The following is a 15,436-nucleotide window of genomic DNA, read 5'->3' as shown; positions in this document are numbered from 1 at the left end:
ATTAGCATACAGTCAATAGAAAATATGCGTCAAAGTATCCTCCAGCTGTAGCTTGTGAGTTATGCTTGTGAATGTGGTCCATTGTTTTTTCCCTCATTATTTTAAAACAAATGTTTTTGCTTTTGGGGGAGAGTAGGGGAAAGACTTTGGTTTATATGCTCTCCTCCCTACCAGTTTCTATCGTACTTGTTTCAACCATTGGTTTCAATCTCGTGTCTTGCAGTCCTGGGCCTCTTTCAGGTTTTTTGTTTCACTTAATGGAGCAAAGCTGGACGTTCTCTAATCTTCCAGAGCTGCTGCTTTAATTACATGAAAGCAGTCCAGTCACCCATGAAACGGTATATAACATGGTGAGAATGCCCAGAGAGGTTGCCTTCAAAAGCTCGGTGTTTTAGCGTGTTGCATGTCCTCCTTGCCTGTAGCACAAACAGCAGCTAGAAAAGACCTCACCCTCGGTGACAGGAGACAGATAGGAGACAGAGTAGTGGCTGGCAGCCCAGGAGACCCTCAGCACTAACAGGTCTGAAACATAAAGGATTGCTGTTGGATTTAAATAGGCAAGACATCAGGTGGAAGGGAAGGGACTTGGTCTGGATTTGTCATTTGTGTTACTGCACTCATTATGTGCAGGGTAGGGGGAGGTAGGTGGATTCATGGAAGTTTGCAGAGACAGGGAAAAAAGATTTGCAGCTCTGTGGACCTCAGTCTGAATAATAGCAAGAGAACTAGCAAGAAACAAAAGCAGGAGGAAAAGCAGAAAGAAAGGAGGCAAGAAAGTTGGGGTGCATGGATCATTATTACAACTCCTACAGATTACTTAACTCAGCTTAAAATTTGTCTGTTCCTTCGAGGGGTCTGTAGTCTGTAATGTGAATGAGAAGGTACAGCCCCCTCCATAATCAATGCAGACTTGCTAGTACATTTGCCATCCTGCCAATTGCCCGATGTCAAAAGAGGGAGATTTCTTCCATCACATGCCCCAAGGCGCAAGATTTGATTACGCATCTCATTATCTTCGTCCGCATCGGTACAAACCTTGTTATTAGTCATAAAGCAGACCATCTCTTTTCTTTTCTGCAGATTGACTGTGCTGAATGAGAAAAAAAAAAGGCTTCTTTTATGGATTCTATATTTATTGCCTTCTCTTTTATTTGATCATCGTCTTGCAAGGGAATGACAGGCACACAATTGGTTTCCTTTTGCCTATCGTAAAAAGTGTTTCAAACTCACTTTTTCCTAAAGCCAATGGTTCAACATTAACATCTTTCTTGCATTCCCTTGGCAGATTCTTTTGATTATTGCTTCAGTTATTGGAGTCATTGTCTACAGGCTCTCGGTTTTCCTGGTGTTTTCTGCAACGTTGTCACAGCACATTAGTGGAACGGAGGCAATCCGCAAGTACCTGACTCCGCAGACAGCCACTTCAGTAACTGCTTCGCTCATCAGCTTTATAGTCATTATGGTTCTCAACGTCATCTATGAAAAAGTGGCAATCCTGATTACTGACTTCGGTATGCAGCTGCTGTACCTCAGATAGAAACTTGGGGTAAAATAGCAAGAAAAGGTAGCATTTATATGTATAATAAGAATTCCAATAAATGAACACCTGTACCACATATTTCAGAATTTTCCCACCAAATCGTACAATACCACCTAGAAATTTTCAAGTACAGATTTTCTCAATATCAAAGGAATATGATGTTCAGCTCTTTGCCTGAAAATTCCTTGTATAACCAGCATGAAAGTCCAATTGTTTACAGTTTTGTGCTTGTGAAACAGACAAAGCAAATTACTATAATAACCAAGCTTTATGAAAACAGATCAGTAATGCATAACACATTCAATGACATTAGCTTTTGTTTATGGGGAAAATAGCTATTTTCTTGTAAATAAATGAAATAAGTTCACTGTTCCAAAGCTGGATACCATTCCCATGTTATTAAATAGATAAACAGTTACAAATATTATTATGCTTTGTATTCAGGCCATCACCATTAAAGTATCTATTTTACTTCAGATGTGTGAAGTAGTGCAGTGTTTTAATATAGTTTCATTTAATACTGTTTCATCAGTTCAAAGTGTTACATTTGCATCATTCCTGAGTGTGCTGGATTTGTGTGCTTTTTTTCCCCTGAGTTATCAGAATTTTTGCTTGTTCTTTTTCTTTATTGTCAGGGAACAAGGTCTTTCCTTTTTACAACACGTATACTTTTAGAATTAGCATAATGGTTACAGTATACATGGGGATTATGTACAATCTAATTTATAATGCTCTCAGTCATATTAAGGAATACAAGGCATACACATACTTTACCAGCTGAGGCTCTAAAGCAGCTTGTAGGTTACTTGTAAGTTGGCTTTTTTTCTTAATTGCAGAGCTTCCAAGGACACAGACCGATTACGAAAACAGTCTGACCACAAAGATGTTCTTGTTCCAGTTTGTCAACTACTATTCTTCATGCTTCTACATAGCCTTCTTTAAGGGTAAATTTGTGGGTCACCCTGGAAATCCAGTTTATTGGCTGGGAAAGTATCGCAATGAAGAGGTAAGAATGTATGATAGTGTTTGTTTTTAAACAGCAAGAGCCATTAGTCCAGATATTCTGCTGCAGTTAGGGGTGTATTACATAGTTGTATATATTTAACATGAGGGTTCAAAAAGTGACTGCCTCACAAGCCAATTGCCTCCTTAGTAACCCCTAGCATGAAAGAGTATGACACAAGACCAGTTTGGCTTAGGAATGTCTTAAGTATCCCCAGACAACGTTATTTTCCCGTGGTCCAACAATCTGTGAATTGGCACACAGGCAGGGGAAAACATCAATAGAAGTATTCCTATTCTGCTGGGTGACTCTCGCTTGGTGGCAGCACAGTACAGAGCTGTATGACTTCACCTGGTATTTCACTCTTTCACTAGTCTCCTGTCAGCTTATCATAATGTGACCATATGTGGCCTGGAATTGGCTTTTGCATACCTTACTGGAAAGGTTTGTCTAAATAGTCTTCTTGTATTGCTTTAAGAAATGTTGTCGTAATAACCCAGGAATGGATTATTTTAAATGCTTCATTCATACCTGAAAATTACCCAACTTAAAAAATTTTTCGTCTCTCTCCCAACCTTCAGTGTGACCCAGGCGGATGTCTCCTCGAGCTCACAACTCAGCTTGCCATCATAGTAGGAGGTAAAGCAATCTGGAACAACATTCAAGAAGTGCTTCTTCCGTAAGTTCAAACTATTAAGTGATCTGCTCTTTCATATTTGAAAGACACTGCTTTTTGCTTGATCTGTTCAGGCACTTGGTCACTAAATTTGATAGGCACACATTATATTCTAAAAGAATGACTAGTCTTTTGAGGCCTTCTTAGACAGTTCGTGTGTTTTCAGTCTGGTAGCTCTGAGCTCCTGTCTCTCTCATTCTGACTGATTTTCCTTCTAATCAGAAATGCTTCCTTCCTCTGCAAATCAGACTCAATGTGTTTCAGGTTGGATATTTAAAACTGAGAACAGTAGAAGCTCTGAAAATTTTAAGGACTGTTGCTTAATATTGAGTGGAATGATTTGTTGTTATACGTTAAAAGTCATGCATAAGTTCCTAATTTAACTCATTTCGCTTTACAGTCATATTTGACATTCATAGTGCCTATGCATTCTCTTCAGTGGGGCAGATCACTGGAAGGTCATGTTTTAATGTAAACAATAAGAGAAGTGCTAACCACAAATGCCCTCCATTTAATTTAGGTTAAGATACTATCCAGGACTGTTCCTTCTCCTTTATGCTGATCAGTGACTGTTATGTTGCTTGGGGTACAGAACTCCCAGTTTGCTCATGCCCTCCTGAATGCCACAAGCACCAGCCTACGGCATGTATTCCCTCTGGCTGTGGTTCTTTCAAGCCCATAAATTGCACTCCTTGGCTGCACACTTCGAAGCGTGTTGTAAATACTGTGTAGGGTGGAGGCTAGGGTGCTCTGCTGAGATACAGTTCTTCCAGACCCCAATGCTCCGTATATGCTGCTGGTTGCAGGATGGACCTGTAGACCCATCCTTCTTTTCAACATCTTCTTTTACCTGGGGAAGGGTCCCTAGACAGGTCATGTCTGTAGACATCAGCTCCAGCCATAGACAACTGACTCCCCCTTCTGTGTACAGAAAATACATTCATCTGACCAGAATGTTGGATTCACTTCCAAGGGTGACAAGTAGCATTTAGGTGCTGAAATGCTGAGTATCACTTCTGGATCTGGTTCTTAACTGCTCTCTCTGCATCTCTGCAAGCATAAAGAGAACCATTTTGTTCTTTTCTCTGTTGATAGACATTCCCTCCCACCACACTTTTTTTGAATATTATTCTTTGCTGAAAATGGCTACAGCAAATTCATCAGTTTTCTTAAGCTATCATGCAAACCTTTCAGTTGAGATCAGCCTCACCTCGATCCATGGGAAGGTGAAGGAGCAGCTAATCCTGGAAACCATTTCCAGTCACATGAAGGACAAGAAAGTCAAGGAGTAGTCAGCATGGATTCACCATGGTTAAGTCATGGTTGACCAACCTGCTAACCTTCTATGATTAAATGACTGGCTCAGTAGATGAGAGGAGAGCAGTGGATATGGTCTTCAGTAAGGCCATTGACACTGTCTTCCATAAAAGCCTTGTAAAGAAGCCATTGAAGTATGGGCTGGATGAGCAGACAGTGAGGTGGACTGAAAACTGGCTGAATGGCCAGGCCCAGAGGGTGGTGATCAGTGCCATGAAGTCTAGTTAGAAGCTAATTACTAGCTGTGTACCCCAGGGATCACTACCAGCTCCCTTCCTGTTTAACATCTTCATTAATGATCTGGATGAGGGGACAGAGTGCACCCTCAGCCAGTTTGCTGATGACACCAAAGTGATAAGTCAGAGGGTCGTGCTACCACCCAGAGGGATCTTGGCAGGCTGGAGAAATGGGCTGACAAGAATCTCATGAAATTCACCAAGGGAAAGTGCAAAGTCCTGCACTGGGGAAGAGCAACCTCATGAACCAGTATATGCTGGGGGCTACCCGGGTAGAAAGGAGCTTGGTAGAAAAGGATCCCAAGTTGAACTTGAGCCAGCAATGTGCCCTTATGGCAAAGAAGGCTAATGGTATCTTCAGCTGCATTAAGAGGACTGTTGCCAGCAGGTTGAGGGATGTGATCCTTCCCCTTGGCACTGGGGAGGCCACATCTGGAGTACTGTATCCAGTTCTGGGCCCCCCAGTACAAGAGAGGCATGGACACACTGAATAAAGTCCAACAAAGGGCCACAAGGACAATTAAGGGACTGGAGCACTTCACATATGAGGAGAAGCTGAGTGAAATGGGACTGCTCAGCCTGGAGAAGAGAAGGCTCAGGGAGATCTCATCGGTGTGTACAAATACCTGAAGGGCAAGTGTAAAGAAGAGGGAGACAGACTAATCTCAGTGACTAATGCCTAGTGACAGGACCAGAGGCAATGGGCACAAACTGAAACACGGGAGGTTCCCTCTGAACATAGGAAAACGCATTTTTACTGCGAGGGTGACCAAGCGCTGGCACAGGTTGCCCAGGGAGGCTGTGGAATCTCCATCCTTGGAGATATTCTAAAGCCATCTAGACACAGTTCTGGTCAGCCGGTTCTAGGCGGCCCTGCCTGTTCAACGAGGGGTTGGACCAGATGACCTCCAGAGGTACCTTCCAACCTCAACCATTCTATGATTCTGTGAATTTTGTGATCACAAGGAAATAATCTGTCTAACCACAGGCCTATATTTAACTCGATTTTTTGTTACCTTGAATTTTATATGGTCATTCACCTGTACAGTGTAAGTATAAATCACTATGATTCTCATATACATTGCCCTTTTACACTCTTATTTATGGTTGTAAATAACTGCTTTCGGTTGCCTTATAAGGCAACAGAAGATTATACTCATGTTTGAAGGAAGTTTTCAGTAATTCAAGAATAACTAAATCCACTGTTCAAAGCTGTAACAGCACAAATGTCAATTTCTTCCATTTACTGAACTTTTTAGGTTATTTTACCAATGTTAGTGGTCTTTTTCTCCCTGGCTGATAGTTGGGTTAAGAATCTAATTGGAAGATACTGTGCAGCTGCTAGATCAGAAAAAGTTGTTCCACGCTGGGAACAGGACTACCACCTGCAGCCCATTGGAAAACTTGGACTGTTTTATGAGTATCTTGAAATGGGTAAGTAGCAGTTTAGTTCACATTTGCTACCACTGCTGTATACAAACACGGTCTAAAGAAAATCGTCGTGCAAGGAGTGCTTAATAAGTGTACAGACAGAGGAGACACAAATGTTTTCCAAGAGAAGTTTTGATGCGCCATTACAGGTAGTTTTGCAAGCTTTTGTTAAACAGCTAAGTCTTGATCCAATTTATAACTAGAAAACAGCACGTGACTGTACAAGGAGGAGTACTGCTGCTTCTTTGCCCCATCCTCTAAGAAATGCAGCCAGAAAGCAGACCACTGCCATGTTCTGGTGTTGTACAGCAGAGCCCTGTGTCAGACTGCTCTACGGGGTCTGCAGAACTTGTTGCTGGTCTAGTGGGAGCTGGCAGATCTCCTGTTTGTTCCCACCATCCATTCTGTCACAGCACTGCCAACATACTTGCTGCAGCACCTGGACACCAATTGTTACTTCAGGCTTTCCAACACAGCACTGAGACAGAGAGTCACTAGATTGGCAGTTCTTCATGATGAAGACATAAGAAAGAAATGGATGTTTAAACATCCAGAATAGTCCCTCTTTGTGCGTTGTGACTTGTAAGATTTTCCTGTCCCTTTCACCCAGCAGGTTTTTTCAGCACTGTTGTGCTCCTATCTTCTCATACAGAAGATTCACTAGGAACTCAGCTACTCTTTCTTCTCTCTCTCTCCCACAGTTGGAGTATATAAAGTATACGTGCTCATACATGCATATCTCCAGTAAGTGAAAGCCTCACCCATGTATGTAACCTCTCCCTTTGACAGTTATACAGTTTGGCTTTGTCACTCTGTTTGTGGCATCGTTCCCCCTGGGTCCTCTTCTGGCTCTTATTAACAACATGTTGGAAATCCGGTTGGATGCGTGGAAGCTGACGACACAGTTCAGGCGCATGGTTCCACAGAAGGCACAAGACATCGGCGCCTGGCAGCCCATCATGCAAGGCATAGCCATTCTGGCAGTGGTCACCAATGTAAGTATGGTGCCAACAATTGCAGAAAGTAAAAAGCCTTCACTGCAGGTGTTACATCCAAATGTGGGAATGCCATGTGTGGCAATGTAGCACTTAAGTGATCCTAAATGAATTACAAGCATCGGTCCCTTAAGACTTCAGCCCCTGTGAAATAGGCTCTCAGTTACTTTCCAGATGTTTTTTGGAAACAGAATATGGCTACTGTCTAAAATACTGTATCTAAAGAAAAGAAATTTTATTTAGAGTTGCTAGAGTCTTCAGAAAAATCTGTTACATATGAAGACTATAGAGCACCTTTCCTAAAATTATAGTGCATAGTACTGAGATCTTTTTGGACACTGTACAGCTAAATGCATGAGTTTTGAAGAAAATAGGTTGCAGTTTAGCTAAGTTACAGTTGATTGTTGGTTGTTTCTAATCGTTACAATTCTTACAATCAATGCCTTCATATTTGAATTTGGCTTTAAGCAGTTTTGCATTTAAGACAGAAATTCAGCTTCTTTCTAGTATACTTAAAAATATGTATGCTCAAAATTGCAGCACTTACCTTTTGAGATCAGAATTAATTTTCTGAGAATTTGCAAATTAATCTTTCAATTGGATTTAAAATTAATTTTAAAATAATTTCTTTAAAATACTTAGAAAAAATTTTTTTCTGACAAATACACTGCTAACAACAAAATTCAGACCTTTCAGATTTCCCATATTGTTAATTCACCAAGTTCTTATACATAGGCTGCATTGCGGGGAGAAAAATAATCCGTTGGGCTTTACAACTGTGAATTATTCGATTGCTTATTCTTAAACAGTAGCTAGTATGTATTATCTTTCAATAAATTCTCACTGCTGGCCTTTCTTAAAAGAGCAATGACCGCTGGTCAACAAGGTCACCATTTTCTACTGGTGAGATCAGGGATTCCTTCTGACACAGTTAAAGGCAGTCATTTCCTCCAGGACCTCATCCTTGCAGTACCTTATGGCACTAAATGAATTTCTGGAGAAATCAGTTGAGTCTGAAGACGAGAGTTCATCTTAGCACAAGCTTTCACAGGAGGCTCTGCCTGTGTGAAGAATGGTGGACTTCAGATAAGAGGAGGGAGACGGAGCTGAGCCCTCTACTATAGATACTAACTCGATAGTTAGGGGACTTATTTCAAGTAAAAGAGCAATTCAAATTTAAATAAGGACATGAACTTATATTCCTGTATCTCAGACACCTTCTATAGTCATTAGGTGTTTGGCTGCTCTGAGGTCTCAACCCCAGGGGTTCTGCTTTACAGAAGTAATATAGGGATAGGTATGTGCACCTTCTCCTCCCACACCCAGATGAGTGTCCTTGCATATTCCTCTTTCTTTTTCCCTCCCACTTTAAGAAGTTTGTTTTGCCCCTGGAAGGATGAGGCTTTTTTGAAGAATAGATAGATGAGCTTCTATGACCTGAGTGCCTATTGGATTATCATCTTCTCAGTAGCTTGTTTTCGTTATTTTGGGGGCCAGGGGTGGTACCATATAGAAATAGGAGTCCAGGGTGGATTTCGGTGATTAGGAAAATTTTATACGTCTGCCTCAGCTACCAGATGTATTTTCAGGTATTTGAAGTTCTTCCAAAATGGCCATCACTCTTGTTCAGAACTTTATTTTGCACTATAGCAATTCAACAGTTATGGTAAACACAGCTAGGATGTAGAGAGGAGACTCAGGAGAGCATAAAGGCAGAGAATTAAGCACAGAGAAACCCTGGATAAAAAAAGGGAACTTGAGGATGGAAAATTTACAGGAGAATCTGGGAAAGAGACAACAAGCTCGAGCATATGCTCCATCTGTTTTGCACTGCTCAGCTGTGGCAAGCCAAACATAAATCCTGCTGTTCCATAGGCATGTGAACATCCAAGGCCTACTAGTAAATCTGGTGTTAAAATTTAAAAAAAAAAAAAAAAATGATGCCACTTTGGTAACACATGTTCAAATTGTTAGAAATGTCCGGTGGCACCAGAGATACTTTGGGGATCTTTTGGTTTAGTGCTTGTGCAAAAAACTGTTAATGATAACTCTCCTAGCAAATTATACAAATCCCAGCAGATAATGCAAATTCATAGATGAAGCATAGCTTCATTCAGCACGGCCAGAAGTAGAGGCAACATTATTGGTGCATCAATATCCGCTTTTGAACTATGCTACTAGAAAACTCATGAAATAAAAGGCAAAGATTTTTCTGATACCCTAGAAGAAAAACACTTATGTTATGCTATTGGATAAGCATAACTGTCTTTCCTAGTCAGTCCAGCTGAATCTTGTAATACCAGTGTGAAATAAAAAACTGGATATACATCTTTAGATTACATTAAAATATTGTTATGAGTACCTTAATCATAGTTCTTGTGATATTCAGGGCAGAGTTAAACTGGCCTTGGTGACCTTACGGTGACTCAGACGTGTATAGGCTTCTCTTAGGAATGTATTCATGCCCTGCGTTCTGCAGAAAAATGACCCAGCAATAGGTGTCTGTCACTACCAGGTCACAGCCCACTTGAGGCTAATCTGAGCTTTGCAACTATTTTCACTCCAAATTCATGCTCACCTGCTACACCCCTCAAGGCATCACTGAAAACATGGAGTCCTCGATGTGCAAAAGTGTATTTACAGCTTGGTTTTACTCTCTGTCCTCATTGACAGGGACTCAATCCCAATGTTCATGTGACTGTTAACTGCAGGCATGTTTATTTTAGAATTGCCCTTTTTGGAGGGCTGACGTGTTAGACACAGTTAATGTCAGTGTGAATGCAGTGCGTTTGCTGCTGATATCAGTGGGGCTATTAGCATGCAGGGGGCACAGCACCAGAGACTGTCGTGTTCATAAGGCCCTGCTGCCGGTGTTGTAAGGACCTTAAACAGCTTGGTATTTCTTGCTAATGGACTGTGGGCTATAAAGCCCTAGAGCAAATGCTAGAAGCAGTTTTCTTCCTTTAAGTATGTTTTTTTCTTGTTTGACATTCAGGATTTAGTATAGGTCATCAATCTTTCTTTTACCATCCCTTAGTACACAGAAACTGTTTCTTCTCTTCTATGTGACTTGTTACAGCTGATTAGACTTGAGTAGCATATCATGTTCTTCTTCATGCATTACCTTTGTAATACCTGCTGGTAACTTGCAAGCAACTTTAGCACAAAACTATCAGTTGTGATACTTGCCACTCAGACACTGGACTTGTTATTGCATGATACCAAAGCATCTGTTGTTGATTTGAAGACTGATTTTAATTAGTTATGGTATAAATGGAAAACTGTGTGCTGTAAAGCTTGGGAAGTAGAGAATGTGCTATTTGTTTGTAGTTTTCCAGTGCAATACTCTGAAATGCAGCCCATAATTCAGGAGGAGACAAAGTTTTTCCTTTGAGAGGACACTGTAGGATTAGCTTTTGTATTTCTGTCCTTGCAGCTCTCTGGATTGCATCTGGAGATCATTCCAAGAGAGGGAGGAGGGTGAGACACAGTTCAGATTTAGGATGATGAGAGACCTGAGGCCTTGTAAAAAAAATTCAGTAAGAGCAAATATTAAGTTGTGTAAATACCAGCATCTTTCTAAATGGTACAAAGAAGCAGCACCAAACTCATTTGGTCCAAAGGGAGAAGGGATTTTTTTTGCATTACTGTTCAGTTGCTATTAGTTCATTTACGATTGGATGAGCTAATGAATAGAAAGAAATTATTTTTAACTGAAACTTTCTATGCTTGTACTTTAGTTAAAAACAGAGTAATTTAGGTGTGAGGTAGTCTCCCTGCAACTGCAAGACACAGTAATATATATTTCTTGTCAGCCAAAACCACCTACTCTGCATGTAAATATAAACAACACATAATTTTCACTTCATTTCACACTGGCATGTAATGCTTAAAAACAGTTTTTAAAAGTGCATGCCAACTACCTTTGATTTAAGCCAGAATACAGTAAAAAAAAAAAAAATCTTATTCTTGAAAATTTTAAACAAGTTTATTTTAGTCTTAGGACTCCTCCCTTTTCTTTCTCATCTGCCAGATTAACTTTCTCTCAACTGAACTCAATTGTAACAATATTCTGGAGAACCAAATATAGATATTGGACCACAGTCTCAAAAGTATTGTTTCTGCAACTTTCGTCTTAGCTAGAGTTTACCTTCTCAGGTACTTCAAAGTCAGCCAGCCCAAAAGGTAAGACATTAGGATAGCGTTCATCATTTGGCAGTGGTGCTACTTGAGGTGGGGTGGGTCTTGCACCATTTCCAACTCTCTGCCCTTTCCCTTCCCTGTCCTTTTCTCCTTGTGGCTGCCTCTTGTGTTATGCTGACACCAGCACTTTGACAAACACACAACGAAACAGATCAGGGAGTGGATCCAGTAGGGATTCCCAGCTAGATCAGCATCGTGATCCCATCTGCTGCACAGGTGCAGGAATGCCTGAGCCAGCATAGGGCATGAGTGGACTGCTAGGGGCAGAGGCAGGAGGTTGTTTTAGCTAGCACTGCCGCCGAAGCATTGTTTGAGGAACTGTAGAAGAGGTGTCTGCATTTCTTTTCACCCTTTCTCCTCTTTCCCCTCTTTCCCCTTCCCTTTTTCTACAACTGTTACAAATACCTCCTCAGGTTGGGGCTGTCTTGCTGGAATGCTGCAAGAAGGTGGACAATTTTTGCCTCATCTCATGAAAATAAGGAAATACAGACTGCATGAATCACAGACTGACATGAAGGGAAATAAAATACAGATATTAACCAACTCTTATGCTCCTCTATTACCCATTACTCTTAACTTTGCCCCTTCCTCTGCCTCATGCCTTTTTTCTGCCCCTTTTGTGCATGACTGCCTAAACCTCCCTCCCCTTGATCCCAGTAGATCCCTACTTCGCACATTTCTCCTTCATGTCTCTGCCCTGTTTTTTTCCATACATGTTGTCAAGTGTTTTTTCCCCCCTGGCATGACACAAAAGAATTCTTTTTCAGCCCTAGAGCGCAGCTCATCACTCCTTCCTAGGTGCTGGGCACCTGAGATACAGGTCGTCAAGAGTTGGCTGGGCAGCCTCTTGCTAGGCACTCCACTGCAGATCTTGCCAGTGGAAATTCTTCCTCACAGGGAAACCTTTAGAATTTGCAATAGCAGAGGAGGAGATTGGATTAAACATAGTTAACCTGTCCTCCAGAATAGGATGTTTTGGGAAGTTAGTGAGTTTAGAAAAGACTTCCCACAACAAACCCACGGATCCAATTTCCTACCCAGTTTGTGACTGTCAGACAGAGACTCTCCTGGGAGCAAGATAAAAACAAATGGTCACGTCATATGTAAAACAGTACTATGCAGCTGCTACTAAAAAAATTATCTTGGCATCAAGAGCAGTTTCCACATGTCCTGACGTTGAAACTTAGGAGGCAACAACTGCCAAGATGAATTTGGGCTGGCTAGCACCTCAGAAAGAGTGGGATGTTTCTGGGGTCAGAGATGGATCAGCTATATGTAATTTATTTAATTCCTTTACTCAAACCTCAGGGTGCCTGGTGAAAGTTAATTTTTTATTGCTGAAGGACTCTTCTGTTGCTTCCATGAGTTTCATCAGGCAGGATTTCTTTAAGCATCTCACAAGTACCTCTAATAGCAAGCACATTCCCTGAAGGTTACTTTAGAGTGCTTTAAGGTGAGTTTTGCTGCTGACCTCCACCGCATGCTTGTGAGGAAAAAAGTGTATGATAGTATAACTTTTTTTAAGGCATCCAGCAGAGGTAGAGTAATTCAAAAACTGTACAGAGTGCACAGTCCAGAAAGAGATTGTTTTATGCCTGTGAGTGACTACATGCTCATTTACACAGGGAACCACTGACTGGAAAAACATATATTTTCTATTTTTAGCTCATACTGTAACTGTTGAGATACTAAGTATACAGCAAAGCCACGCATATTAAGGCTTATTTCTTAAATGTGGCTCTGCTTTTTTGTCTTCTTTTTCTGAAATGCAGGCTATGATCATTGCTTTTACATCTGACATGATTCCTCGTCTGGTTTATTACTGGTCCTTTTCGGTCCCTCCTTATGGGAGTCACAGCAGTCACACTATGAAAGGGTATATAAACAGTACACTTTCTGTCTTCAATATATCAGACTTCAAGAATGCAAGCAAGCCATTTTCCCCTTGGTTTGGGAACCAAACAATATGCAGGCAAGTGTCAAATAACTGTTCTTTCCCAATTACAAAAATAAATATAATTTTTAATATCTAAATAATTCAATTCAGTTTACAATATCTAGTAAGTAATGTTAAAACACAGTAAAATCCAGCGTATTTTGAATGGCAGAACTGAGTGGAAATATTCACCTGTAAGTTTGTGCCACTCAGAAAATTCTTACTTTACTTTGGTTTTCTCATAATTGAGAGTTTTCAAAAAAAGCACTTTAAAATTTTTATAAGAAATTGTTAATGCAGTGGCAAGAAAAAAAAAAAAAAAAAAAAGGATGTTTCAGCCAAATATAGCTTATTCTGCAGATGTGATTTTGCCCATTACTGTAGTTACATGCAGCTAACTGCTCCTGGATGCATTAAGCAGGGACATGTCTTGCTCCATCCTCTGGCCACAGTGCCGTACTGCAGAGACGCCCAAGACTAGTTCCTGACTTTCCTACATTGCTTGCAGATACCGGGATTTCCGCTATCCGCCTGGTCACCAGCATCAGTATGAGCATAACATATACTACTGGCACGTCACTGCAGCCAAGCTGGCTTTTGTCATTGTCATGGAGGTAAGTGTACAGGGTTTTGAGCATTACTTATTTAAACTTCTCTTCCCTCCATGCAGAAAATCCTTCAAAGACATTCTGTCCAGGCACAGCCATCAGAGCTGGCAATGCGTGCTGGCATGGGCAAGAGCTTGGGAGATGTAAATTAAGTGTAGCACCATTAGAAAAAGAAGTCTCTGGAGTCAAGACATCAGCTGAGGATTGCCCCACGTGTTTGCAGTCTCTTTTCTCAAGAACTGTTTAAATTATTTTTAGTGTCAGAAATAGAAGGGACAGGTACACCAAAAATATTTTTACATATACTTAGAGGCAGTTTGCGCACAGCCTCCTGAGTAGGTATACATAATACATGTGCACTAGCAGAGTGAATTCTAGAAAAACGGTCACTGCAAGAGGTGAATCTCTAGGTGAGCATCAGAAAGCAATTGCTCCTTTCTCTGCAGCTACAGTGTGGGCTTACAAAAGATGGGAGCCAGTCCCAGATGAAAGGAGAGGAATATTAGGTATTATTTTGTTAGAAAAGGCACTTAGGGCCTGCTCTAGGGCCTACTGAAGTCATCAGAAACATACGACTGCTTAGATCAGAGTTCCCATAGCGAAGTCCATTGCGCCAGAGTCATTTAAACAAACTTAAAACAATTCTAAAATAAATTAATCAATATTTCCGTGCAGAGGTGAAGGACTGGGTATCAGGATTCCCCCAAAGCAGGCAGAGAATTCCTTGTTAAAAATCAGGATTAGAAAATCAGAATTTCTTGTTTATCAAACAATCATTCTGTTCATTAGTCATGCCTGCTTTTTATCTATCCACTGTGATAGATACTGGTACAGAACTGTCTCAGAGTTTTAAGAGATAACATGACATTTAATTTGTAATAATAATAATGTCCTGTTCAGCCTGACTGACATTTTTTCATTTTCACCTTCCCAGCATGTCATATACTTTGTGAAGTTTATTATTTCATATGTAATTCCGGATGTATCACAAAAGACCAAGAGCAAGGTCAAACGAGAGAAGTACCTAACACAGAAACTCTTGCATGAGAACGATCTCAAAGTTGTGAAAAAAACCATGGGGAAAATAGCCGACAAAATTATCAAAGGAGTAGACAGCACTTTCCGACCTAAAGTTGAATAAGTACTTTTTTATATGGAATAACAGTATTTAGCCAACTAATACCTGTCCAGATACTACCAGTAGCTAATCAAACACTTTGGATTAATTCCCTTTACTAAGCATTCTTTCTTGCAACTGTTACCTGCTCGTTTACCTGTTTCGCCTGGACAAATGCAAGCACTGTGACTCGGATAAGAGTTACCAATTTTTTAAACAGCTTTGGTAGGACATATTTTTTTACCACGTGAAGATACAAATTATTTATCATCCTAAGACGATGCAGATTAATTCTCAGATACATAGAGTGCTTTCCACTTTATTTAGGCATCAGCTATTAGATCTCTTGTTTGACTTGAATAAAACCTTAAGAA

At 40.7% G+C, this 15,436-nt stretch overlaps 1 protein-coding gene across 1 annotated transcript in view; it reads left to right on the top strand.

Annotated features, from left to right (window-relative positions):
* The window catches only part of ANO6 (anoctamin 6), a 76,552-nt gene extending 61,466 nt beyond the window's left edge, over positions 1-15,086 (top strand). The window contains exons 13-20 of the mRNA XM_086462051.1: positions 1,286-1,511; positions 2,377-2,546; positions 3,125-3,222; positions 6,076-6,206; positions 6,993-7,198; positions 13,174-13,373; positions 13,846-13,951; positions 14,880-15,086. Of these exons, the coding sequence (XP_086318177.1) occupies positions 1,286-1,511; positions 2,377-2,546; positions 3,125-3,222; positions 6,076-6,206; positions 6,993-7,198; positions 13,174-13,373; positions 13,846-13,951; positions 14,880-15,086 (1,344 nt within the window). The remainder of the gene's footprint in view (positions 1-1,285; positions 1,512-2,376; positions 2,547-3,124; positions 3,223-6,075; positions 6,207-6,992; positions 7,199-13,173; positions 13,374-13,845; positions 13,952-14,879) is intronic.
* Positions 15,087-15,436: the final 350 nt, after the last annotated feature.

The sequence above is a fragment of the Leptosomus discolor genome, chromosome 1 (genome assembly GCF_034619465.1).
Source record: "Leptosomus discolor isolate bLepDis1 chromosome 1, bLepDis1.hap2, whole genome shotgun sequence".
Lineage (NCBI taxonomy): Eukaryota > Metazoa > Chordata > Aves > Leptosomiformes > Leptosomidae > Leptosomus > Leptosomus discolor.
This window is presented reverse-complemented; position numbering and strand designations above follow the sequence as displayed.